This window comes from Mizuhopecten yessoensis, unplaced genomic scaffold (assembly GCF_002113885.1).
Source record: "Mizuhopecten yessoensis strain PY_sf001 unplaced genomic scaffold, ASM211388v2 scaffold4631, whole genome shotgun sequence".
Lineage (NCBI taxonomy): Eukaryota > Metazoa > Mollusca > Bivalvia > Pectinida > Pectinidae > Mizuhopecten > Mizuhopecten yessoensis.
The window spans coordinates 934,859-961,924 of NW_018405643.1; the positions used below are offsets into that span (position 1 = coordinate 934,859).

The 27,066-nt window shown below is 34.8% G+C and overlaps 1 protein-coding gene across 1 annotated transcript; it reads right to left on the reverse strand.

The window, feature by feature from the left end:
- Nucleotides 1–981: 981 nt before the first annotated feature.
- On the reverse strand, nucleotides 982–27,037 carry LOC110449553 (von Willebrand factor A domain-containing protein 7-like). The gene is made up of 20 exons (XM_021496500.1): nucleotides 26,547–27,037; nucleotides 24,694–24,816; nucleotides 18,093–18,275; nucleotides 16,992–17,067; nucleotides 16,193–16,272; nucleotides 14,953–15,123; nucleotides 14,350–14,577; nucleotides 13,097–13,216; nucleotides 12,305–12,472; nucleotides 11,934–12,049; nucleotides 11,043–11,202; nucleotides 10,195–10,268; nucleotides 9,317–9,470; nucleotides 8,565–8,734; nucleotides 7,259–7,370; nucleotides 6,645–6,834; nucleotides 5,351–5,420; nucleotides 4,443–4,657; nucleotides 2,504–2,687; nucleotides 982–1,101 (listed from the first exon to the last, which is right to left on the reverse strand). The coding sequence occupies exons 1-20, from the start codon at nucleotides 26,770–26,772 to the stop codon at nucleotides 982–984; spliced, it is 2,940 nt and encodes a 979-aa protein (XP_021352175.1). The 5' UTR covers nucleotides 26,773–27,037.
- Between the last annotated feature and the right edge of the window lie 29 nt (nucleotides 27,038–27,066).

The following is a 27,066-nucleotide window of genomic DNA, read 5'->3' on the forward strand; positions in this document are numbered from 1 at the left end:
GAAACCCGATCGAGCCATGTGAAGAGTGAAAACTGCTTGTTCTGTTGTCGGTCGTAAGATCTTATTTCTTGTTTACTTATCTACTTCACAAAGACATTTAATCTCTTTATCATTATGATTCTAATTCACTACGTTCAACCGAACATAAAGCATTTATCATATAAAACTCAACACCTATGTATGGGAGTGGCCTTCGACGGTCAACCATTTTCTTAAAGGAACAGGTACATGAAATACAAAGGGCACGTGCCCGACCCTTCTTCCCTTCTCCCTTCTCTTCGTCCTGAATCCATATCCTGTCCGACGCTAGGAATTCTCTTTTCAGAATCATCCCTGGCGTTCGTGCCTGTCTCAAGGAAAACGAGGAAATTTCATAATTCTATAATTTAACAAAAGGAAATATAATTTCTTGAAGTGAATCGATGAACCGTCAAGACTCGAATGACTATGTACCCTCAATTTATTACTCTATATCACCCGTATCGCACCTGTAACACGTGCGGTTACGCGTTACCCGCCCCGCCTCACGCGACTACCTGTGTCACCTTGGCCTCATTTCCGTACATTAGTACACCTGTACTACCTGCACTACAAACATTACGGTATACCGTGACTATAATAAATGCATGTATACTGTATTAGACATAGCGCACTAACGACCGGACGTTTATACCTTTGAACTTTGATCAACAAACGCTAGCGTGTAGGACAAATTGTAGTCTATTCATAACTGAATTAGAATCAAGGAAGCGCAGTATACGAACGGAGACAGTTTTGACTCGTGCTCTGAAGTCAGGATCTTCAGGATCAAAGCGTCTAGTCAAAGAATATCTGTAGTCACATCATGGCTTCTCAAAAGGAGGGTTTGAAGTTGCTTAGTTTAGCAGACCCATACTCCAAACGTGATAATAGTGAGAAATCGTCTAATGAAAATAAAGATCAACATGCACATATCGCACATTATTTTCATTCATCCTTATACTATAACATGAATACATGAACATTTTTCTCCGCACGACTTCTAAGACGCCAAATGAGAATCGTTAATACGAAAATGATCAGAAATGTACCGCCCGAACCAGCAATGACAACAATCAAAAACTGAAAACAAAACAAGAAAAAGAAATGGCTTTAGTATATCTTGTTACTTTCGTACTGATATGTAATTGTACAGGAATAAGTTCATCAGCTTAAGGCAAAGTTTGAATAGATGGGATTTAATAATCGTTAGAACTTTGGAGAAAACAAACATGTTATATACTCTAAGAAATATTAGGAATACAACATCTCGAAATGATAAAGAGAAATAGAACTTGAAGTATGGTATCCGCCTCTTATCTACTTTATACAGGTTTTGGCTAGTTATTTTCGAGTTAATTTTGTATGTGTCTCGTATATCGAGACAAAGATAATCATAGGTTGTGGACCATTTTAGGGTATTCCCGGATGTGAACTATTTATCAACGTTAAACCTTATTCTCAAAGATAATTTCTACATTGTTAATAAGAACAGTATAAGTCAAATCCAACATTTATACTATTGGCTAAGGATGGACAATACTACTGATATCACCGATACCTTGGGAGTATTAGTTTATCGTTATATAGTACAATATGGAATATATAAGTTCTACTTTATACACAAACGATGTATGAAACGTCATTGGTCGATTGACATATGACATATACAATTTCGTCACATCGTTGTACAGGTAAGCAATATAAATCGCTAACTCAGTCATAAAAAAGGTTTTCAAAGGGACCAGTCGGTCTTGAAACGTTGCGGCACGTTAAAAACGTACAATGTTTGTGTATAAAGTAAAAATTTGATATTACATATTTCCAAACTACTGAATTTTATAAAAGATAAGTACAATATGATTTTGAAGTGATATTATATCGCAATACTTTTTTCAACAAAGTATCTGCTGCTTTTTAATGATGAAATTGAATGAATATTATCTAAATAAAGCTTTCTTAGTGTGATAACATCCTCTATAAGCTGAAATAATTTATCATTGAAACTTACTGAATTGCAGCTGCTCAAGTTTCATTTTTATTTTTTTAAACGATTTTTAACACATCTTATGTATCTTGTGATATTTTATAATACTCCCTTAAATATTACAATATGAAAAAAATGCATACTGACGTCAGAAACTGAAACGAACTGACCATTTATTTTTGTACAAATTCTAAATTCTTTTACTTCATTATCATTTGTCATATTAAATCATCAGACATAACGTCATTCGATGCGATATTAGTGCGTTCTGTTTCTTGGTAATCAACATTTACATTTTCACTTGCACGATAAATATTTTTTGCTATTCCCTTGTTAGTTCAGATTGCTGATAATATGAACGTATTCACTGAATTCCATGGAATATAACAAGCTAACGTCAAGAAGCAAAGATTAGCCTATATGACGTTAATTATGAATGTCCATATCACATCACTTAACCGCAGATAAGGATTTCGTTTTTGTAAACAATAAACGTACCTTCTTTGAGTCGCCTGAGGCTATCGTAGCGTTGGTCGACGCTGCAGTTGTGCTGACGTTAACGGTAGGCATATGTGTGACGGTGAAGGTTGGCACAGAGCCGAAGTGGAAATGACACTGACCGTTCACTTCACCGCTAGATCCCAGAGTAGACAGGTACACAGACGGAGCACAGCAATCGCCACTGTCAAAACAAAGTCGGATAGGTATATTGCAAAATAAAGTCACGCTGTTATGGAATTGATAAAGTATTATTATTGCAAGTTGTCCTCATTTACATGATAATATTATACAGCTGTTGACCAGAGAACAACAGAAGTTTTGCTGCAAGACGCCGGCGGTAGAGAGTAATGAAACGATTAGACGATCAAAAGAACTAACTGTTAACTTCATTTGTTGGTAAACTGTTTTAAGACCTGACAAAAGTTCAATAGGAAACAAAATGAACGCGCATTAAACATTCTCTTTATTTGGGCAGGTTAGTTATTGATATATGTATTTATTATAGTCCCGGCATACAGGTGTACTAGTGTCCGGATATGAGGCCAAGGTGACACAAGTAACCGCGTAAGGCGCACGTGTTACTTATTGTATAAACACCAGCCGCCACGGTTCACCAGTCACGCACTCTTTATAAGGCATCGAAATCTTTTCTTTTGCTCCACCTGACTACGGCATAGAGGACATTTTTCATGATAGTATGATGCAAATATTTATCTTTATCTTCAATTTTGGATGCAAAATTAACTGACTGCAACCTCATATCTATGGTATTAATAGGACATATCCTATTAATGTTTATTTAGTCTTTGATTTGTATGTTTTAAATGTAATTTATCAGTGAAACATTGAACCCTTTCATCTTATTTTCATCTTGCCGATCTGATTCAATGGTTGAATTACGAATAGAAACATAACTATGTTATGAATTTCGAATGATGATATGTTATAAAATGCATGATATGAGTGTTCTTTGGACATATTAACTCAAAAAATTGACAGACTCAATGAGAGTTTTTGAAAAGAGAAATTGGCTTAAGATGGAAACCTAACACCGCCTCTACCAACCCTTCCCAACTGTTTCATATAGTCTTGGAGCACACTATTTAAATTTACGATATTTTAAAATGTTCATTAAAATACGGATGAATCAAATTAGTTATCAAATTGTAAAAATACTCATCTGATTAAAAGATTCGAAACAATGAAATAAAAATAAGGACACGTCTTTGACGATATTCGAACTCAATTTAGAAGACAGGCGATTGTAACGAGCCACGACGTCAATTGGTCACGCTAACAATAACGACCTCCAACGCATACACGTGTTTAACATTATCCTTATCATTAAATTTCAATCAGTGAAATAACCAAAGGCCGAGGATTGTAAATTTTACAAGTTAAATGGCATTTAGCAGAAAAAACCCTACCTATAAATTAGAGGACATGTTGACAAGGCAAAGAAGGAACAGGGGAGAAAGAAACGAAATTCATAATTGTGATTGAATGAATAATCAGAGGATTTTATCAAATGGAAGTGATTCATTTTTTAATATAATTGTAAAAAATTAACATAGAAAACCACTTTTAATGAATCAGACATATGATACCTCAGGTACCTTAGGAGAAGACTTATATAGGCTAAGCCTGTTGTCTCATCCAATTGTTCAATTATTTTTGTCCAATACAATTTGTTGAAATCAAAATACCTCACCCAGAATTTCCCTCTGAACTAGGGTACAAACGTATGCGAGTTCTGTACATTTATACCAATACAATTATTCTGTGCCCATGGTGATGTGACAGATGCGGTAATTTTTACGGTTTTATTTTTTAAAAACAAAAAAACAAAAAATAGCAGATATTTTACATTACATTTTCATTATTCAATACATACGATGCTGGTTGACACGTTAACCTTATTAGGATTACAACTCACCTCACATTGATGTGCTTCAGATGTATGCCGTCGTCAGTTGAGTTGTCAGTTGAGATCTCAACGTTGTCATCGTTGGTCGAAAGTTCGTATGACGTCACATCCGGGGACAATACTGCTTGACTGAACCAGGTGATCGACTGACATGAAGCTGGTGGATCGACCATTTCAGGACATGTTCCTTGGTTGTTACTAATGCTACAGGCTGGACTCACAAACTGACCGGTAACAAAAAAACAGATATACAACGCCTATACGACGTTGAATATGAATGCCCATATCACATCACTTTACCGCAGATAAGGATTTCTGCTTCTGATGATGCTGCAAATCATTCCACATTTTGCAGAAGATTTCGTTATTTTTTTTCTTCATTTTGTTTTCACACAATTGTGGATGTTTATGAACAAAATTTTGCTTCATCTGTATACAAATATTATAAAGTGACTGCATAGTACGACCATGTAGTATAAGTTATTTAAACTGATGTCAAAATATAACAAATGTGATACATAGATATATCAAAGATATGGTTGTGTCATTAGCCAATTACTCACTGGTACATGAAACATCCTATTATGTGACTTCATATCAAAACGACCAAATCATGAGAAAACAAAACAAACAAAAATTAAAAATTAAACGAAAAAGGAGCAGCACCCAAGTATATGTCAAAAGCAAATGACGAATTCCTAAAGACGAAGGGTAGTTACGTAAGCAAGGAAACAAATTCTACGCCATACAAGGAAAACGTTACATTCAAGATTTCGTTCAATATGTCGATACTTTTCTATTTAAACAATTTTGAGATTTGATGTTATATGTGTGGATTCCTTGATATATTTGTTTCTTAATTTCTTGATATCAATAATGTCCGTATGTTTCATATTAATATGATCAAATATACTTACCCAGACAGTATCGGAAAGAGATTGCAGTATGGTGTCAGAGCCCGACTGTCTTACAGACACAGTGTAGGTTCTTTAAAGAAGAAGGGATATTAATTGTGTATAATACATTTCTGAAATACATAATCTCACACTTAGAGAATATTAATGAGTATGAAATCTTATTGTTTTATTTACTTTGTTAATCAGGTATGCTGTTCCTATTATAAGGCTATCTTCGTTTATCGCCAATATCTCTTCTTAGACAAATTTACTTGTTGCAAGTTTGGTGCAGATCAAAGTAAACCTATTTACTTTTTTAGGACATTTACTACAATATTTAGCACCGAGTTCAAATGTCATTACACATATAGTGATAAATTGTGAATAATGTGTAAGCTATTAATAAGCTTTGGTATCTTGCGAGGAAACGCACGTAACGTTCATTAATCTAGAATCTGGCGCGATGAAAGTTCTGGCTTGTACGATAAAGCCTTTCACTTGAAGCTTGGGACCCCAAAGAAATGCAATATAACTTAGCAGTCAGAATGTATTTGTATATAACAATAACGTTATATCAATGTAATTATTTTGGACTTTTTCGAATTCAAACATCAGCATATCGATTGAATCAAAAATTATTATACGGACAGTTATATTATTTACATTTATATTTGAGAAATAAAAGCTATTTAGTAATTGTTAATACAATTTTCATGTTGATATTATCCTGAATGCATAGCATGGATGTAAATACTGAATTATTCTCCTGTACGAGAGAAATGCATTTTAATACCACTAAAAAGAAAACAACCCCAAAATCCAAACAAAGTCATGAGAATGTATGATGCATCAAGGGACACGGGTATACACTTATGCGAGTCGATGGTTATAGATTGATTTAGTGTTGGTAACAGCAGTAGATTAAATTCAACAAACTGTGTAACCCTGAAAGCCATGTTTGTTCTCACAAAATATAGTCTTCCAACATCACATTCTATTTAAGTGACGTCCTTTTGCCGGCAGCACCGTTGTATACCATATGACCTGAATTTTGTTGGATTTAATAATTCGTTCATTTGCTGCGAAATATCGTTTCCGAAAATATATAATCGAACTATTATATTTTGTTTGATTGTAAATGAACAACGCATACTATTTTGTTCTAGTTATAGTACATATCATATATCTAAAACATTTAAATATAGAGAAAGAAAATAATATACCAAAAACATTTTAATATGGCGAAATGTGCATGAATCACAAGGATATGATTTCATTATTAAAAACTCTCTTCGAAATTTAAGAACATACTTACATTATCTGATGCTGTGTATGTCCGGTGACCTGAAAATGGTCCTCTTTGATCTCTCCAGGGTACATGTCATACGTCACAGTGGTCAGACGAGCCGAGTCGGCGTCAATGTCAACCTCCAGCGTCTGATTGGTAGATCCATAGTTATTTAGTCGGTAGGTGATATTCTGAGGCTCATTTAGTGGGAATTCATCTACATAATAAATGAAACAACTTATTAATACACTTTTACTATTTCATTTCATTTTATTTCAAGTGGATAATTAGGAGTTCATACGATTAAAAAAGTCTCTTAGTACATAACACTTTGTTTTTTTGCTATATATATTAAAGGCAATTTCCTGCCAAGTTATGATACACAGTATGCATTTTAGAAGAAATGAAAAGGACGAAAAATATTGATCGAGATTCGATTCATAATTGAGCATACATTCTCAGAACATGTAGATCTATGTTCATTTATGGATGAAATTGTTAACTTTTATTTATTTTTCATTTTTACAACTGACATTCACAAACTTTCATCAATTTGTTTAAGAAACGAAATTGTCGCTTTATGAGTCCTAGATGATAATCAGACTACTTTGAACTATTTCAAGCCGAACGTTCAGACCAACCTTGATTAGGGCGCAGTGTGAGCTTCACATTGACAGGGGAGATAACCTGTGGATTAGTTCTTTGAAAACTTTCTCCTTCAGGAAGAACACCTATTAGCTGTACTCGGAAACTCTGGAAACATATTTTTTTTATTGAATATTACATGTGCTGCTGAGCGTATCGGGGTATTACGATTTATATTAATAAGATAATACACGAAATATACATTTTATTGATCATTAAACCACAAAATTAAAAAATGAATTAGAGTTCCATCGCCCTGTGTTGTATAACGAACGAAGGTAAGTATGAATATGATGAGATTGATATATTAAATTAGATTAATGAAATTTAAATAAAGGCGTTTCCGATTTCGTAATTCTATCGAAGGATGTTTCACAACAGTCAAACAAAAAGGTCCTGCTCTCAAATTACATCCACAACATTGAAAAATGCATCCTTGATACTCAAGGGATTATGCTCACTTACTTACGCTCTCTGTACACCTCGATATGCCATGGAAAAATCGAAGGCAAGCAGCTAGCTTAGTCTAATGTAACAGAAAAACCTGATAAAATGCTGGGCTGATACCTGTCCTATGAACAGAATAACACTCGACTTCAAAGCCTTGCAATTTTACCGTTATGCCGTCAGGAGATTCTCTTGATGAACATTAAAGGCTCAAAGTAGTCTTCTTGTATCATCCACAAGGCGACACACGCTGAGCCTTCGATATGTTCATTGCATATTCTAGGATTACAGAAAGCGTAAGTGAGCGTAACACCTGGTATTGTTGATACATTGGAAGATATGTTACACTTATACAATAATTATAATAATTCAAAGTTTTTATATACGGCTTTATTACAATCTAGTTCGTAGGTCATCTCAAAGCGGTTCACAAATTATTATCCGTGGTTATAGGGCCTTTGCAACCAGCCAACATCTTTCTCAAATCTTTGGGAAGCATACAGCCGGTGCTGCCATTTCGGCGCTCACAGCTAAAATTCAACAATTCTAGCACTGCCCAACCACGTACTCATTTACGTTCTATCACTAGACTACCGTGCCTCCCATGTGTAAAAGCATGAAGAGGAAGAACAGTTTTAAAATTGCCTTACATGCATACTGGAAGAATTTTTATGTATATGCATACGGACTTGCCAAGAACAATTGATTATCTCAATCACTTGTCGCGTTGAAAGACCTATAATAAACAAAGATCATGAAAGGAGTTGGCTTAATGTACCTATTCAATGTTTAATGCATTCATGGCAGTATCCGCTCTTTTATAATTAAAAGCAGAAAAACATAAATTTAGCTTACTTCTGGAGGCATTGTGACATCCGAAACAGCAAACATATCTGTTCCAGTTCGATGGACAGTCGTTTTAATCCTTTCAACCTCGTTCCCAGCCATGTCAACAAGTGTCATTAATGTTATCGAAGAATTGTAGTCTAAGTTATAGAGCTGACTTGTTATTGTATAGTTGTTACCTTAAACAGCAACACATGGTTCATACAAAACGTGATGCTGTTATGATTCCCTGGCATCTGATCATGGATAACTGAAGAATTTGGTCTGGATCAATTTGTGTAAAGTCTGATCAGCATAACGAGTCATTAACAAAACATTTAAACTCCAATTATGAGCAAATATTATAAAATATTTTTTGTTGTCTGCCTGTAGTTGATCTTTTTGAATTTACTGATACCTATTTAGCTTGGACCTTCAATATCTTTAGAATAAGCCACACGGAATGGTTTCGTTAATTCGTCGTTAAGCGAATCAGTTTTTGAAAATCCGGACCCTGATCAAACACATTCAACGTAACATTTACAATATTTTTAACTTCATATTTCAAACATCAAGTGGACGAAAGGTAATTAAGGAAACATACCAACTATCAGTCAAAAGAATTTATCTAAAAAACAAACACTTTAGGACCACGATGTTATAGTAACATGATCGTAAATTAATTGATTAACAAGTACTGAAAAAAATTAATTCGAAAAGTAGCTTTTACTTCTTTTTTCAGCTGAGCGTATAACAGAACCAGAAACGAAATAATTTGAAACCTGATATGGGACTCCCAACAATTAAGTACGAAATTCCATTTCCATCCAGTTCCGTTAGTTCTATACTGAAGTCAAACGCAGACGATCCTGTCACGTTTACTGCTAGAGCCTGATTCCGTGTACGCACAATTGTCCAATTGCCAGCCATGGGTTTCTTAAATAAATATATTACATATTTTGATATTCTTTTAAATTACAAATACATGTAGAATTGGTGTAGTAATACACCGAGTGCAAATGATAAGGACATCATCTTAGATCGTACAAAAAAATGAAAACAGGACATCTGACTAGTGATCTGTGAACAATATATGTAGTGATATAAGTGAAGGAGTGCTGTTATGAGATAAATGGTGATCATGAGTCCGACAAGTTGTTAGTTACTAAATAAAAGTATTCATAAGTTTTATTTATGTTATGCCCTATATCAAGTAAATTGTAATTTCATAGACAATGAACGGAATGTTTTATCATTCATGACAGTATGAACACAAGTAGGCCTCATGGAACCACTCCAATTGCATTCATAATCGTTTGAACGCATTTTCCAAGCAATATCTACATATGGTTTGTATAGGAAGTATTGACGTATTAATATCAAATTCGTATAACATGCTGAACGCATCTTTTTCACATAGAGTTTGCAAATACGCATTTGTCGGAGTGGGAAGACATTTTTTGTCGAAGTGGGAAGACGGTTGTTGATTTTGTATTGATTTATAGTTCCAATTTAGGTTTTTCTTACAAAGCTAAGATAAATATAAGATAAATGTAATTTGCAAAGGGAAATATGCTGTTGCCTTCTATTTATTTTACTTATGCACAAATTCCCAATGCTATTCAATCCTACGATCATCATTAACGTTTTAGTAAGATACCTGAACTGATATGATAACCTTCCCAGCACTGTAGTATCGTGACGCGACACCGGCTGTGTATCGTAAAGTGGAACCTGAAATGAAAAATGATAAGTACTTGACAAATATTACATTCACGCAAGATTGATTAAAATTGAAATTAATTATAGTGTTTGACTTTCAAAATTAATACCAATTAAAACAATTATAGAAGTTGAGATATTTCGCACTTTTGTTTCATAATTTGATATAATTGATATAATTCATAATTTAGGAAGCCTACGAGGGATTCGTTTCAGAAACGATAATGGCAAAATTTCTGCATGCTGCTCAAATAGTGGTTTAGCTTGCTAACTAAATTGTTCAATATCAATTTCATTCCCAATTTATGAAAAGTCGGATCTGCAGTAAATGCTAACTCCAATACCGGCATTTAGCTATCCCCTGATAACCTTAAACAATGTTAAATATATACAGTTTTCTTGTGACAGAAAAAAATATTCCAGAGACAGCATTTTATTACATTATCACTGATACCATCGCAACAAAGAAATATCATATTTTGATTCCGTAAGTATTTTTATAACTAATTTACACACCAAATATTGGTTTTATTCCAGGTCTTAAACCCCCCCAGAATATTCTGGCACGTTTATGCCTTAAAAGCGTAATTTCAAAAGGACTATTCCTCGGAAGGATTTGTTGTAATCAGTATTGTAATCATTCAAATTATCACTACGTGCATAAGAAAAACTAGCATTATCGATGAATGGTTTTGATTTGCTAAAGTCAATCATAATTGAATGCTGAAATATTTGCTTAATATCAACAAAGTTGTGCGCATATATTCCGGACAGACAGAATCTTACCGGTAGGATCTTCAACGGCAACGTCATCTACTGATGATGCACCACTGACCTCTATCTTAAAGAGGTCCATTGTAGAATCAATGATCACAACTTTTCGGTCACTGTCAGTTGTGGACATAGAAAATGTCTGTACCACAATTACAGACGAGGGCGTCTCTTCCTAAGTTTAAAGATGATAAAAAGCAAACAAGTAAGACAATTCTAGTATTAACAATTTTGACATAAAAATATAGCCAATCTTAGCAGAAAGCACGCTAAATACTATCAGCTACCATTTCATTCGGATCAAACTAGACAAAAAGTTGCAGAATACTTTAATTATTTCATTGCAGACGATGAGTCAAGACAAGGCAATTTAAGTAAATCAAATGAGCACCGCTTATGAAGAAAATATTAGATAACTACGACGTGAACAGTGTTTCCTCCAAGATGCAGAGCGGAATAGAATTATAATATTGCAGAATTTGAAAATAAGGCAGCCTCCTACACTACAATAAAAATAATCATATTACGTCAATTATAATAACAAGAACTGTGAACCAAAGGGTAACTTATGTTCTTTATTCTAAGCAGTAGACACTTATCATTCCGGAACACTTGGTCTTATTCTCCTTGTAATTTGTCAAGGGTCCAATGTTATCATTTCTTGTGTTGTTCATATTCTGTTCTAGTTTAGTCGACTGGAGTTCGACTAAAATTTTGTTTACAATTCAGTATTCCATTGCGCAAGCAATTAAAAAATAAATAAGGATATTCACTTTCAGAAGTCTTGTTGCACATACAGATAAAAGAGGTTACCACTTACGAAACCAAAATTCATTTATTGTCCATTATATATTGAACAAGAGCGATAGGATGTTGATTATATTGAAAAATAAAAGTTTTACTTACGGTTATGAGTTCTGACAGGGTAGTGGTTAGGTTTGCAGTGCTTGTCTCGAATACCTGTCCTCCCGTTCCCTCCGCTATCTGCCGGTAAATGTCATCTATATTACGACGTACTCTACCTGGATGAATGAATTTTGAAAAGAAATAATTCTAAGAATTCATGGAATAAATACAGATACCAACGAGGAGACTACCATGGGGTTAACGGACATTATGATAAAAGAAACAATAGATAAGAAGCAGGAAAGAGAATGAGGTCAAACTGCTTTCGATGACTGCTGCATATTCATGCGTTTATACAATGCTTTACAATACAATACAACCCGTAAATTTATCAACTCTTCGGTAACATGGCCTACTTACATTATATATACTCTCACCTATGCTACGGCGACGACGACTACATGACCCCGTAGGAAGAAGGTGTATCTTAATGTCTTTGGAATTGGCGTTTCTGATCACTTCTGATACTTTAGACCTGTCCTTGGCATCAGCGTCAGTAAAAAGATATACGGTTGATCCATTTCTGCTAAGGGATATTCCTGAAAACAGCAAAAAAAAGGCAAGCAAGGAAGGATGTTATCTAAAAATAATATTTTCAATTTCAAATAAGGATATCTGGATGATAGGTACTTCTGCTAATTTTCGATTTTGCAATATATATAACAAAGCTCGTGCAAAGGTAATGATTTAACCTTATGTCTGATGTTTAACCAAGTACAAAATTATACAAAATAATTTACGCCAGATGAAAGGAGGCAGGGGCCGATGATGAAACAGAAAAGCAAAAATAAACCTTCCTTACTTCAGGATAGACTTTTTTTATTATAAAATTATTAACGATCACGTAATTAACACAAACAACTTAACCAGGTCGCGAAAAGTATTGACAAAACTGAAAAAATACCTTCGAAATAAAGTGATATAAACTTAATATTTTTGAAAGATAAAACAAAATTAGTTTCCCTGAATTTGTATACGATGAACTGACAGGGTGCTGCTGCTGCGCTTGCTATTAATGTCGATGATGATGATGGTGGTGGTGGCGGTGGTGGTGGTGGTGGTGGTGGTGATTAGGATGATGATGATGATGATGAAAACGATGATGATGATGATGATGATGATGATGATGATGGTAATCATGACAAGTAAGTGTCAGCAGATACCTTTTAATATACCAGACATTGAATACTCAGGACAGTCTCCACCGCCGTTAACTCTCAGAGCACGAAGGCTACTGATCATATCATCTCCACTGGTAACAACAGTTCCAGTCGTTAAACTCTCTGAAATATCACACGAAATCAGTCTTCTATTAAGCAAAGCATTACAGTAGAAACATTATTAGCATGGGTTTCTTCTAGATGCATGAGGGAGACAAAAGAAAAAAAAGGAGACATCTCAAGTGTTTAATCGGGCTAGCAAATGTCGATTTTGGTTTTTCAAATGTCTCTAAAGCTGAAGACTTGATGAAAATAAACCAGGAAGTCAAGGGCAACTTAGCGGTGTTCGATATGATATCTTCTGATTTGCAACTGTAAGTTCTTTATCAATAATAAAAGATATCTTTTACAATAAAATTAAGTTATACAAAATACATAGATCACAAAAGGTCACAGTTCAAATTTGTCACTATCATCTATGAACAAGAGACGTGTTTCTTCACACCTTACACCATTGTTGTGATGATACTTTTTACACTGATGTTAAGTTATGCTATGACTGCTAAATTGTTCACAAAAACAAGCATATCTGTCACTTTCACATCTAAAAACATTATCTGATGACTAATAATTTAACACGGAAATCCGAATTCCGATTTTTTTAAATCAAGGCTAAAACCACTCTGTTGCATTTAAGAGTAGCGACACTGTCGGCAATAGTGCGAATCAGAGTAGAATGTAGACTCATAAACAAACTTATTCTACATGAACACACGTAATGGATCGCCCAATACGATCATGCACAAAAATGTACAATACAGTTTCATTTACAGCAACTTAAAAATATAGGCCTAGATCATTAGAGGGTTATTCAAAACATTCAGAAATAGAAAAAAACACATTAAGAATCCCCGTACCATTGCCAAGGAGCGTAAATAAGCATAGTAAACTGCTTTTCTGGCATGAATATAGCTTTGATAAATCATTTCTGAAAATAAATCTATACCTTGTCGGACTTTTGTGGTGAGATGTTAAAGATGAAATAAATAATACGCAATCATTGGCGGGGTCATCTGGATTCTAACCCTTCATTTCATATTGTCATACGTTGCTTTAACTGGATGAGCTACCTGGTCAACGGAGGGTCCTGGCAAAACTGCGCTACAGTTATATTGAAAATGAAATTAAGGGGAGGTTACTCTATAAATGAAAACCTACAGTGGAATTTTCTAGTGCACCTTAGAATGATCAAATACCTGGATCGTTGAACGTTGCCAGTATGTAATTAGTTGGTTCGTTACTTGTGCCCTGGACACCTGACACTATACCGATGCAAGTATCAGTGACCGCCTTTATGTCGTTAGCCATTGATCCACTGACGTCGATAACAAATGTTAGTGAAGCTTTAGATACTGCCTGTAAAGAGTTCAGATCCATCAGGAGTTTGAAATTCTCCACGGTAAGGTTGCTCAAAATGCCTTCGCCTGTCGATTTGTAAAATAAAAAACCCCCATCAAACTTAAGCATCAACTATCAAGGACACACTTAAATGTGAAAAGAAAATAACCCATTCTTCCGAGGAAACACAAATGATAATTAACAAACCGGCATGCTAAGTGTACCATATATTGTTTCCAGTATATTTATGAAAATTGCTGGTCACTTAAGATACAAGAGATGGTAAACATGTATTCTGTTTAGGCAGATATTAAATTTAATAAAGATAGATATTTCTATTAATATACTATACATACATTGTATAATAAATACAATTCCGAGATTTAAGAAAATATGATTCCTGGTGTCTGTTATGGATTAAACCGTATTTACATCACTGACTGCATATTGATAAACCTTACCATTCTTGTACAGGTATGTTTCAGTTGCTTGGATGGCGGCGTCCACAGCATGAGAATGGATGTGTGCATGTGGGGAGGAAGTGACGTCAGAGGTTTCTTTACTGATACCACCAATGGCTAGTTCAGTATAGTTGGTATTCCAGCCATGTCCGCATTTCTTCCCACTGATCACTTTCAACAGAAACAAACACCTCTTACACGCTTATACCAGTATATAGTTCAGTTCAAGTGAGTCAATCGAGTTTCTCCAATCACAGTAAAAAGAATGTAAAAATATACTGACATAAGTTCCATTTTCAAACTTGTTTTATCTGGTAATTTAAATAAGTTAAAATACGTTAATTAACACAGATTTAAGCTGTTTTGGAAAACAAAGAAAACAACGAATAATGCATGGTTAAGCATTTATAATAATATACCTATTTGTACAAATATTAAGTTTAAACAAGTAATACTGTATTTTTTATGTTATTGTTGAGTTATGTAATACAGCCAAAATGGTTTGATATAAATAGTCATTAATAGATATATGTCTTAATGCTCGTTTGATTCAAATGTTCTCTAATTCTCTAAAATAATACACTGTATACATAGCTCAGCTTCTACGTTGTAATTTATTATTTGTGAGACCTTTTTTATATGTTTTTCTAATAGGTAATTACTACAACCATACACATAACACTTTAAAGTGGTAATATATCTGAGGGCAGGGACCAAGGTAGCCAAGTGGTAAAGGCGTCTGACATTATGCTACCACTAGCCCTCCACCACTGCGTCGCGAGTTCAAGACCTACGTGTGGCAGTCGCAAGCTTCTTGCCGTCGGTCGGTGGTTTTTCTCCGGGAAATCCGTCTTTCCTCCACCACAATACCTGGCACGTCCTTAAATGGCCATAGCTGTTAATTGGACGTAAAACACAACCAACCAAACTATCTGAGGCCTACTGAGCTGCTGAGGTAACTTACCGTCCTGCTCGGAAGATTCCACGCTATCCCTTCTAAACAATCCTCACTGTCATTTTCATTTAAGGTCATTATATAACAGCTCGTCTTGTTTTTCGAGCCAATATTTTTGTTTCACAAAATTGAGGTTTGACTTCCTGCAGGCTGCAGGTTTTTCAAAAAAATATATTAATAGGGATCGGTATTAATTTGGGTGCTCTGACACATTTTTAAGGCTCCCTTTTTCACAATTTTATCTGAAATATATGATTTCAATACAATGTATTTGTGTATACTTACATGTTGGTAAGTCGATATTCTGCTCTGGTCTATAACCGCTGGTTAAGAAATCTGTGACAATATTGTTTTGACAGTTCTCTCTGTAAACAAACATAGGTTATGTAAACAGTGGGTATAGGTTAAGTGTATACTTTTGACTTCATCACGTGCCATATAGGCAATAATTGAATATAGCTTCATTTAGAACGCGAGTGCAAAGTTCATAATGTCACAAAATAATAAGTCTGAACTGGAAAACGTTCACGTTCGTGTTATAATTCTTTTAGCCCGAGTTTCCTCTGGCCCTGACACCAGACGTTAAGACATTTTGACAAATAGATGTCTGGTATGGGGCATCCACACCAGAGGATTCCAACAGTGTGACAATTCCACACTGTTGGAATCACTTCTTTGCCCCATATAATATTTTAAGTAATTCGTATCCTACGGACATACCTCCATTAGGATCCAGTGTTATATGGGATTTTACCGTCTATATTACTTCTTGACCCATACATATTGTATATATATACGCTTGCGATTTACAGCGTTATTAATTGATATTGAATTGTTAAATAAAACATGTAGTAAAAACTGTATCGTTCTAAAATATTCATGAGGCTTAACAGGAATAACTTTAGATTTAAATATATCACGGAACTTCTGATATGAAAAATTGGAACAATCCATTCCAACGAACGTATTTGGTAAGTGTTCAAAGGCTCTGTTTGTCAATCTGTTTCGAATTTGAATTAATGTTTTGCTGACATTAATTGTCCAATATTACATATAATTAAAGGGTTATCAAGTTTTATATTACTTTGATTGACTGTCGCAGTCAAGGCATGTGCTACCCAGAAAATGTGCACGTTGTGGTAGTTGTCCAGAATGACCTCCTGTGAAAAATAAAATAAACCGTACAGCGAAACAATTTAGTTAATTGTTTAATATTTGACGTAATACATGCTACGAATGAAGGTGTGATATGTTACCAACCAGTACGCATATCGTAGACATTTTACTGGAAAGTAGAGTGTTATTACATATTTAAAACAAGTATTCAATGCCCTGTTGCCCAGTTGCAAACAGTTTAATCCAATTTTTTCAAGTTATATTTTCTCTTTCAGACGGCACATGTGAAGGTCATAAAACACTAATTAAGTATATTTGAAGTCCCGTTTTTTTCAGTTTTAAAATAAATATCGATATCCTTTCGTAGGTAAACACACAAAAAACTCAATTCATTAGCAGTGGCTATCGTGTTTATTCTATAATCAATACTACGCCTGTGTTGTAGTGACGACATATATTGGTCAATTACCATGCTTGCAATAAGGATACACTGTTATTTATATCTAAGAATGAAAAGCTTATTCACGTTCCTAATTTTATGGGATAGAAATTTGTTAATAATGATAATGTACTATTGTTATGTCAGTTTCAATATCAATGTTAAAGTGCAGTTATCATGGACTGAAACTGACATCTACACATCAAATAATAATGTCAGCAATTTATTTAGTTGAATATTTGACTCTCGCTAGTGTTTTCTTTTTACAAATGTCTTGTTATGCCTGCAGGAAATACACAAAATGAAACCAAAGCAGGTACATGGATGGAATAAGCTTGCTAAACCCGCTGTTTATTCTCGTCAGAGGCGTCTTATATGGTGACCCCTGCAGTCTTATTTTGTCGTCTGTATTTTTGCTAAGGAGACATTCTATCGACGAGAAATTGATTTGCTATCACCCATTGCAAAACTTTTGAATCTATATATTTTCTTTATTCACTTCCCTTCAATTTATTATCTTGTCACATCTCTCCCTATGCACCCGTCTTGATAGTCTTCGGCAGTTGCGATAAAGATAAACACTTTAAGGCAAACAAAAAGAGAAACAAATAAGCAATTCACAGTACTCACCAAAAGCAGGACAATATGTTGCTCCATTCATTTCGACCCAGTTTGTATTACTGTAGAACGACTGTATCACAAACAGGGCCTTCGCAAGAGAATCAAACGTCCTCTGTTGAGTATCGGTGCCGTATGGGTTAACAGAAGTCAGTGCTCGCGTTTGTGCAGACAGCCTTACTAATAGGTTAAATGCTAGAAAAAATGCATGTTGTATTTTCAAAATTTTATTGACAATATAAAAGTACAATATAAAAAGGATTTGACAACAGGTTTATAACCCCTTTCTCTTGGTATAGTATATTGTTTACAGTTTGTTAATGATAAATCATAACTTAATGTCAATATGCTAACAGTAGAAAAATACGTCACATTTTACTGTTGAATCTTTTAGACAATATGACCATAACAAGACATGTAAACTTCAGGTTTGTGCAGACAGCCTTTCCAATAGATTAAATGCTCGAAACAAGGAATAAATGTTCTTAATATAATTGTGTACCATGATGACGATCGGGTCATATACGCGACAAAGAAACGCCACGAGAGATTTCATGGGTTATAACTATCAGACTTTATATAAAGATATTGGTTTTAAAAAAAAATCATATTTAACGACAAAGCGCTATCAGTTTAAAATACGCTAGACTGAGCTAGGCCAATATCATTTATGGAGTTTTATTGACATGTGGGATCTATGAAATAATACACAAAGACGTGAGTGTGTCCCTGCTAGCCTGCACGACACAATTAGTACACCTCTGCAAATCACGTGACACGTCGAATTTTATCTGTATCAACTTTCGGGTAAATTCTTGAAGGGAGACAACTCTGGAGACTCTGCAGCTCTGTCCAACACCAGTGTTCGTATTCATAAAAACGCATGGAGACTGTATGCAAACATGAAATTTCTTCTAACTCGCTGAAATTCTGTCAAAAGATCTGTTAAATGGGAAGGCCCTAACACTCATTAGTATTCGGCATGGAACTCCTTTTCAAAGATCATCCAAAAAATTGAAAATGTGAAGAAAAAATATATAATTTATCACAAGAACAATTAATCTAGTTTAAGTAATTCGCTAAAATTGTAAGACACAATCAATAGTAAGGCCTGAATAAGTAAGAAAGTGTTCGACGTAAACGTCAGTATCTCATGTCTTTATTACCAATTCATATCATCATGTAGGCTTGACCGTTAGTTTCATTAATGAAACCTAAATGAATGAAAAGGACTAACGGTGCGTTAAAGATGAACTTTCTGCATCGACTCATTAGAGTTTTTATTAGGTGATCCCCTACCTCGTATTTTTAATGTTTTTAATGATTATTTTTATTAGCCGTACTAGGTAACAAAACACGTTAATCTGTATTTTCATTTTGATCACATCTGCAAGTAAGAATGCACTACCAGAGTCGTTGTGGGAGGCCGTTACTCGCTTCACTGACATTTTTGATGTACTAATCACCATAGTTTGTAACCTAGACATTATTTATAGTACGTTGAATATTATGCATGGTGATATCCATATGTCCCACTTAATGTCAACAGCGAGACACAATACATACAGAACCCATTCCAACAGGCTGCAGTTCCTTTATCATCTCCAGACATTTAAACATTACCAAACCATGATGTTTTCTACTTTATTAATGTTCAAGAAAGAATACATCACGAATCCACAAGAAGGGAAACAAGATGCTCCAGAAAGTTATGGTTTTCCTGAAATACGTGTGACGGCCATTACTTACCATAATTTTCATTCGATATGTTATGATTATTATTGGAAAAGTACTTTAAAGGTTTTTTTTTTTTTTTATTTTTTTTATAATTTTTGTTGTAAAACGTTTCCGCACCAAAAATAAAAAACACACCAGGAAGTAGACCTAAATCCGCGAATAGTTGATTCCGAAAAAAATACCATTTTAGAAATCCACCAAAATAAGGACCGTACAAGAAAGATGTTTACAGTATATTGTATAAAAAATGCACAATAAAATGATATGAACGCAATACAGTGTCAACTAGTGTGTAAGCCTGCACATTTATCACCTTCAATACTTACCAGGGTATTAGTGGATGGACGCATTGTAGTTTGTCTTTGGGTTTTACATAATTCACCATCATCTAAGCTTAGATTTGATTTTTTGGTCGTCTTAATTGGTTTTTATACATGAGACGTATACAAATGAAATGTTAACTCAGACAAGGTAGATAGGTTTATAAGTCAATGGCACATGTTTAATTTATGGACAATTCGTGATATTTTGAGTGCAGAACAAATACAATGTTGAATGCTATATTGGATGTACACGATAGACATTTCACAAGACACCTTGATTTTTTTGTCTTCTACTTCCTTGTTCTTAAATTACATTAAACGACACTTTAGACTCGTTCAGTTAAGTGCTGTCTATGTTATGATAAGTACGCAGGTCAATCCTGTTCCAATTGAACCTAATTTTTTCGCGGTTCTGCAATTTAATTAAATTAATAAATAACAACAGACCAGCGAACTTTATTGAAATGTTAACAATCTTATATGACGCTGATGTAAAATTGTTTTAGAGTAAAACAAAGTAAAAAGAAATTGTCCGTAACAGTTCAGCTACTCAAACTGTTCTTTATGTAAGAGGTAATTATTTTTTCAATGCTTCTGATAGAAGTAGAACCCGGGACCTCTAGTTTACTAGTCTTACGTTCTGAATGAGCTAAAGAGAAATTCTCCCCTGCTGAGTCGGTAGGGACCAGCTAGTATTTTACCAGAGTGACATACTCCCCATCCCGAGTCTTCCAGGGGGGTCATAGCGATTAATGTTAAAGTATCGCAGAGTATATTTGTCAATATTACCCGGGTCCCTACGTGGGCGGCAATGTAACAGAGGTCATTGTATTTTTCTATGCTTCCACTGGGAGTTGAACACGGACTTATACTCTGCCGAATGCATTAAAGAGTCAAGTTAATAGGAAACAGCTAGTATTTTACAAATTGTTTCTCTTTTTGAAAGTCTACATTCCATTGATTCATATACAGATATTTGTATAGTAGAAATTACAAGACTATACTGATATATGAACGAAACCATAATTCGAACTCAAGATCGATGACACTACGGCACAGTATATGGACAAAAGAAGGAGTTTCGTCAGTACTATGAAGAAAAGACCATGTGTTCCGGAAGAATAAGTGTCCTCAGCTTTGTCGACGACACCGGCCATGTAAATCTACGCTTATTCAAGTATTACATCGTCCTCGATATGAGAACTGATGTATTGACAACGAAACCACAAGCCATACGTGTAAGCATAATCAAAACCATCAGCATTCATACCCGGTATCGCAAAAGGGAAAAGATTATTTCGAAGTTAGGTCAATATAACGACCATAAAAATGTTCATGGTCTTCTTCAAATTGTTTCTAATTTGTATCTCTCAAAACCACGAGTTTCAATTTTGATCAGCAGCAGTCCAAATGTATCACGGAAACCATGGAATCCGCAGTCCTTTAACACTATAAGTTGGAGAACAAGGGATGTGACCATAAAGAAATAGGAAGTTCTTATCGTACGGCTTAGTTGTAAACTGTCTTTGGTCGTCGTCATATTGTATGATGATGTGGTCAATACATTTCTTGTAATTCAAAAGAAACACACACATTCAGGACACGCCCGTATTTTATAAATTAAGTTAAGTGACTCGATTATGCTTTTACTACCAGTCCGGATAATGTCTTCTTTTATTACAACCTCGTATAAACAAAACAGCACGGAGACGGGCACGATTTTCTCCTATGTGAATGCAAGCAGTCTGCTTGGGAAAAAACATGCTACCAAACGCAACGAAGATAATGTTATTAAGATACTCAATTATCTCAAAATTTCATCTTCAGTAACTTTTTCATATTGGCCTTTGTCGTGTTTGCAAAAGGTATGTTTTAAAATAGTGTATAGACACATATTTTATTGTCGTTTGCCTCTCCTGGAACAGAAACTCTCAGAGTCGCATGTGGTGTTGCGTTTCAAGATCGTGACTTAAGATTATGTGATATACCTATGTTAACCTGTATCTATATATACACCATTTACTGCACAATTAAAGGCACGACTTTCGTCAACTTCCTTGTTGATACGTTATTGTAGAGTATCATTTGTCGCCGTAATATAAATACCTGAGCTAACTAAGACAAACGTGTACGATAGTAAATACTAGAGTAAATGTTAAATCACAGATAATAAGTATTTTTTCATCAATCACTATTACTGTAAAAGTGAAATTTTCGCGTGTAGAAATGTTCGCGTTTTGACCGCTGAAATATTATTATCATAATATAACCTTTTACATAGTACCCTATCAAGCTTGAACAAGTCATAATATGTATATGCTTTACATTATACAAATATAATTAACTCCTTCCTATGCCACCTTTCTAGTATCTCCACGTGTTTGCACGCTTTTGTGTATGCTGGAGGAGTGACCTAGTTTGCATTGGGACCGAGCATGAAGGCAGCTTTTTCATACTGCCATCTCACTTGAATGCTAGAGCGCAGACCCTGTATCACCTACCAAAGATATTTTTGTACTCCACCTGGATTGTTGGAGTTGTCTGGGGAGTAACAACCTTCTTTCTTATTCTAAAAGTTTACGTTAAAACGACTTTAGAAAATGAACCTGGCTGTCTGCATGGACGACTTAAGTGTTTACTTATCATAAAAAATATCCTTTTGAGGGTTATTTGATCGTTAAGAAATGTTCAAGTGTTATAACATGGGGACTCTCCATTACCTCATTAAGTCCTAATATTTTAACATTACCTCACTCCATTGTAATTTCACTTGTTTATGGTGAATTCGTTTTTTAAAGGTGATTTTTTAAAAGGTATAAAAATGGACCGACTACACTCACACTATTCAATTCTTATTCAATGCTCTAATCGTGATATATTCTGACTACAGTACATCCACAACGCCCAATGTTCCCTGAACGGGACACGCTGATTTTTGTTCTTCTACTTCGTTGTTCTTGAAATAGATATAATGACACTAGTGTCAATGTATAAAAAATATTTAACGTATATAACGTAGTGTAATGAGAGATCTGATTTTAATTAGACTGGCTTTATAATAACAAGTACCAAACTTCTACATCGTATTTTTGTAGAGGATATAGTTGAACAACAAATATACCCTTCTACTGTATTTAAAGCATATTTCTAGTGTATTTAATATTTATATATTAATTACATTATGTATTTATTACCTATTGGAGCAGACGTAATAATAAACCTTAGGGAGATGGTTTTATATAAGAATTACAATGTCGTTGCCAGATCCTATTCCTATCTACCTGTGTACTTGTTATATATGACAACTGAAATAAAAAATTGTTTAAACCAATAATAAACCATCGTCGTAATATGTTACCAGTACACACACATGGTAAAACATTTAAATACACAATATCACGTGAAATATCTTCCTTATCGCTAATTGATTAAAATGATCATCCAATCAAAAACAAGTTCGTGTAGGAAAACCAGAAAATGTTGATTTTGTTTTCCCGTTCACGGTGAGTACAGCCTTGTTGTTTTGGAGGTTATACATTGTAACGCAAGTCTCGTCGTCCATTACCAGACAAGATTGATTAAAATATGATGTAAAAATTATTATTTTATATTGAATTAAGAGCAATTCATTTTTTTGCTACGACATCTTCTCTTATTAAACCCCAGCGTATCTTCATGGGAAGCCGGAGTGTTAACCAAACAATACTCTACCCTAACCCTAACCTCTCTTTTCATGTTACGTGTATCCGTCTTTCATTTTGATACTATGAATTAACAATTCCATGATAGCATGAATAGGTCCTGAATTCCAACTCTGGAAAATTTGGAAGTTTTTTTTTTCATTGTGCTTTTTTCTCCCAAATATTAATTTTGAACAATTTACAATTCTTTTAAAAGCATCAAAATGTTTGTTTGAAACGGGATAAATCGGAGGAAAAATCTGGGGTAAATCTCATTGTAAAGTCAATCTCAGTGTAAAGTAATTAATCATTTTCAGAATCGAGCTATGAAGGTGTTCATGGGTGCGACTAAAAATACATCGAATGTTGGCGTTATTGGAGACATGGGGTGGTTATCTACCCTTAGTAAACAAAGGACTGAAGTGTTTCGTCTATATTGCGGTGTTAATTCAATTGATCACGGACGTTTATTATACAAAATTCATATTTGGTCGAAGCGGAGACATAATTCGTCGGACGCGCGAGCACTTCGTCTGAGTGAAAAGAATAATCTACGTAACATTTTGGAATCCGGAGTCACACCCACTGCCCACACTTTAAATGTCATTAAAACTAATGTAAGACAGAAGGACGAAAGTGACTGGTTCGGCCAACTTTGGGACGATCGGGGCCTTTCTAATGGAAACAAATTGCGGACATACAGGAAATACAAGAAAGATTTAAAACCAGAGCACTATGTTAAACATAATATTCCTGGACAATTAACAATTCTTTTAAAAGCATCAAAATGTTTGCTTGAAACGGGATACATCCGAGGAAAAACAAATAGATAAAATATTTCATAACAGTACCATTGATACGATATCTACTTACCATCTTCTATGCGTTCGCCGTTGACGGTATACATAGCTATATTACCAAAATTACGCTGTACTGAGTTCATTCGAGCCGTCAGTTCTCCTATGCGCTTATCGAATTTCTCACGGTTGTCAAAATCTGCAGCATAATAATAAAGACAGCCGATTAATTAACAAATTTTTGAAAACAGACATGGGAATACTAATTGATGTCTTCTTCGGGTTTTTTGCGCAGACTTTTAGAGTGTCAAATTATGAACTTTAGAATTCAGACTACGCCGACTAATTAATTACTCAGCAACACAGACACAATCAATGCTATTGCAAACGTTTTAATATTTTAAATATGTTTATAACGTTAACTTCATCTTTTACTTGTTCAAATTTATAACACTACAAATGGCAAAAAGAACATTTACATCGGTAATTTAAAATGAATTATATTTTACAGCAATCATGGTAAGCATAAAATTAACAATAAGTCACTAGAATGAGCAGACGACTGTCCATAGGAGTCATATAAAATTACTTTAAACAAAAACAAAATGAACTTTGAAAGACATATACTGTAAAAGTCATTTTTTGCTGTATTTCATATTCGCAGTTTTGCAAAAGTAAACAATTTCGCGGGATATTTTTTTCATTGATTTCAGGTGTAGTGGTAATGGCATAGAGTGTCTCGGTTGTGATGGATTAACTTGCTTTTCATTGTTACAGCGAAAACCGCGATTAGAACCAATCTGAAAAGTACAGTTCCTCATTGTACTATCGTTCTACTATCGATACCTCAAAGTATAATGAGGAGATGTAAATTAATCAGACTGGATTAGAACCAGCAGTTAAACTGAAATAAAACAGTATTTTATTGTTGAAATATAAACATGCAACATTTGAACTCAGCTGCCTATATCTTTAGCTTCATCACACTTGACTGCATATGAACGTGAGTCAACATAACAGTACAAATACCGTTCTATCTAAATATTGACTTTTAACACTCAAACTATACAGTATGATGCGCATTGTGAGTGTATCACTAGGGATACTATATCATCACCAGGGATACTATATCATCACCAGGGATACTATATCATCACCAGGGATACCATATCATCACCAGGGATACCATATCATCACCGGGGATACTATATCATCACCAGGGATACTATATCATTACCAGGGATACCATAGCATCACCAGGGATACTATATCATCACCAGGGATACCATATCATCACCAGGGATACCATATCATCACCGGGGATACTATATCATCACCAGGGATACCATATCATTACCAGGGATACCATAGCATCACCAGGGATACTATATCATCACCAGGGATACTATATCATCACCAGTGATACTATATTATCACCAGGAATACTATATCATCACCAGGGATACTATATTATCACCAGGGATACTATATCATCACCAGGGATACTATATTATCACCAGGGATACTATATCATCACCAGAGATACCATAGCATCACCAGGGATACTATATCATTACCAGGGATACCATAGCATCACCAGGGATACTATATTATCACCAGGGATACTATATCATCACCAGGGATACCATATCATCACCAGGGATACCATATTATCACCAGGGATACTATATCATCACCAGGGATACCATATTATCACCAGGGATACCATATCATCACCAGGGATACCATGTCATCACCAGGGGTTCCATATTATCACCAGGGATACCATATCATCACCAGGGATACAATATTGACGGAACAGCAAGGTGCCAATAGCTTTTCATTCATTTTACATTATGATGTTTTCACCGTTGAATGATGTCTAGTCAACAGAAATATCTGGCAAAAAGAGCATGAAACTATACCAACCTGATCCAAAATAGGTTTTTAGGGCCTTGTCAGAATCTGTGTGTGTTCCATTCACCAGTCCATGATCAGTCAGAAAATTGGCCACTGCCCTAGTTACACCTGCCTTGGTGATGTCAGCGTGAGTGTAGGTATCGGACAGGGTGGTGGAAGATCGGCTAGGTAAAAAACACCCAATGTAAACAGCATTGGTCAGTAAGATTACTACTGACAGCCACCGATAACCCATGGTAGATAGCTAGCTTGTAGTGTTCAACAGTCTAAAATAAAATTTGTCAGATATAATGAAATATCATTTGTTATTAAAGTGAAACTTCGTTACTTCGAACTCCTATAACTCGAAGATCCCGTTTTACTCAAAGTATTTCTCCGGTCCCGGCTAAAACACTTCTTTATCCTATCACTAAAAACTCTCGAGTATTTATCTCAAAGTTAATACTGGTCCATACAGCGGAGTACCGCTTGAACAGATGACGACATTCGTAGAAGTATCTTTTTATAGGTGTAGATTGCGATACGATAG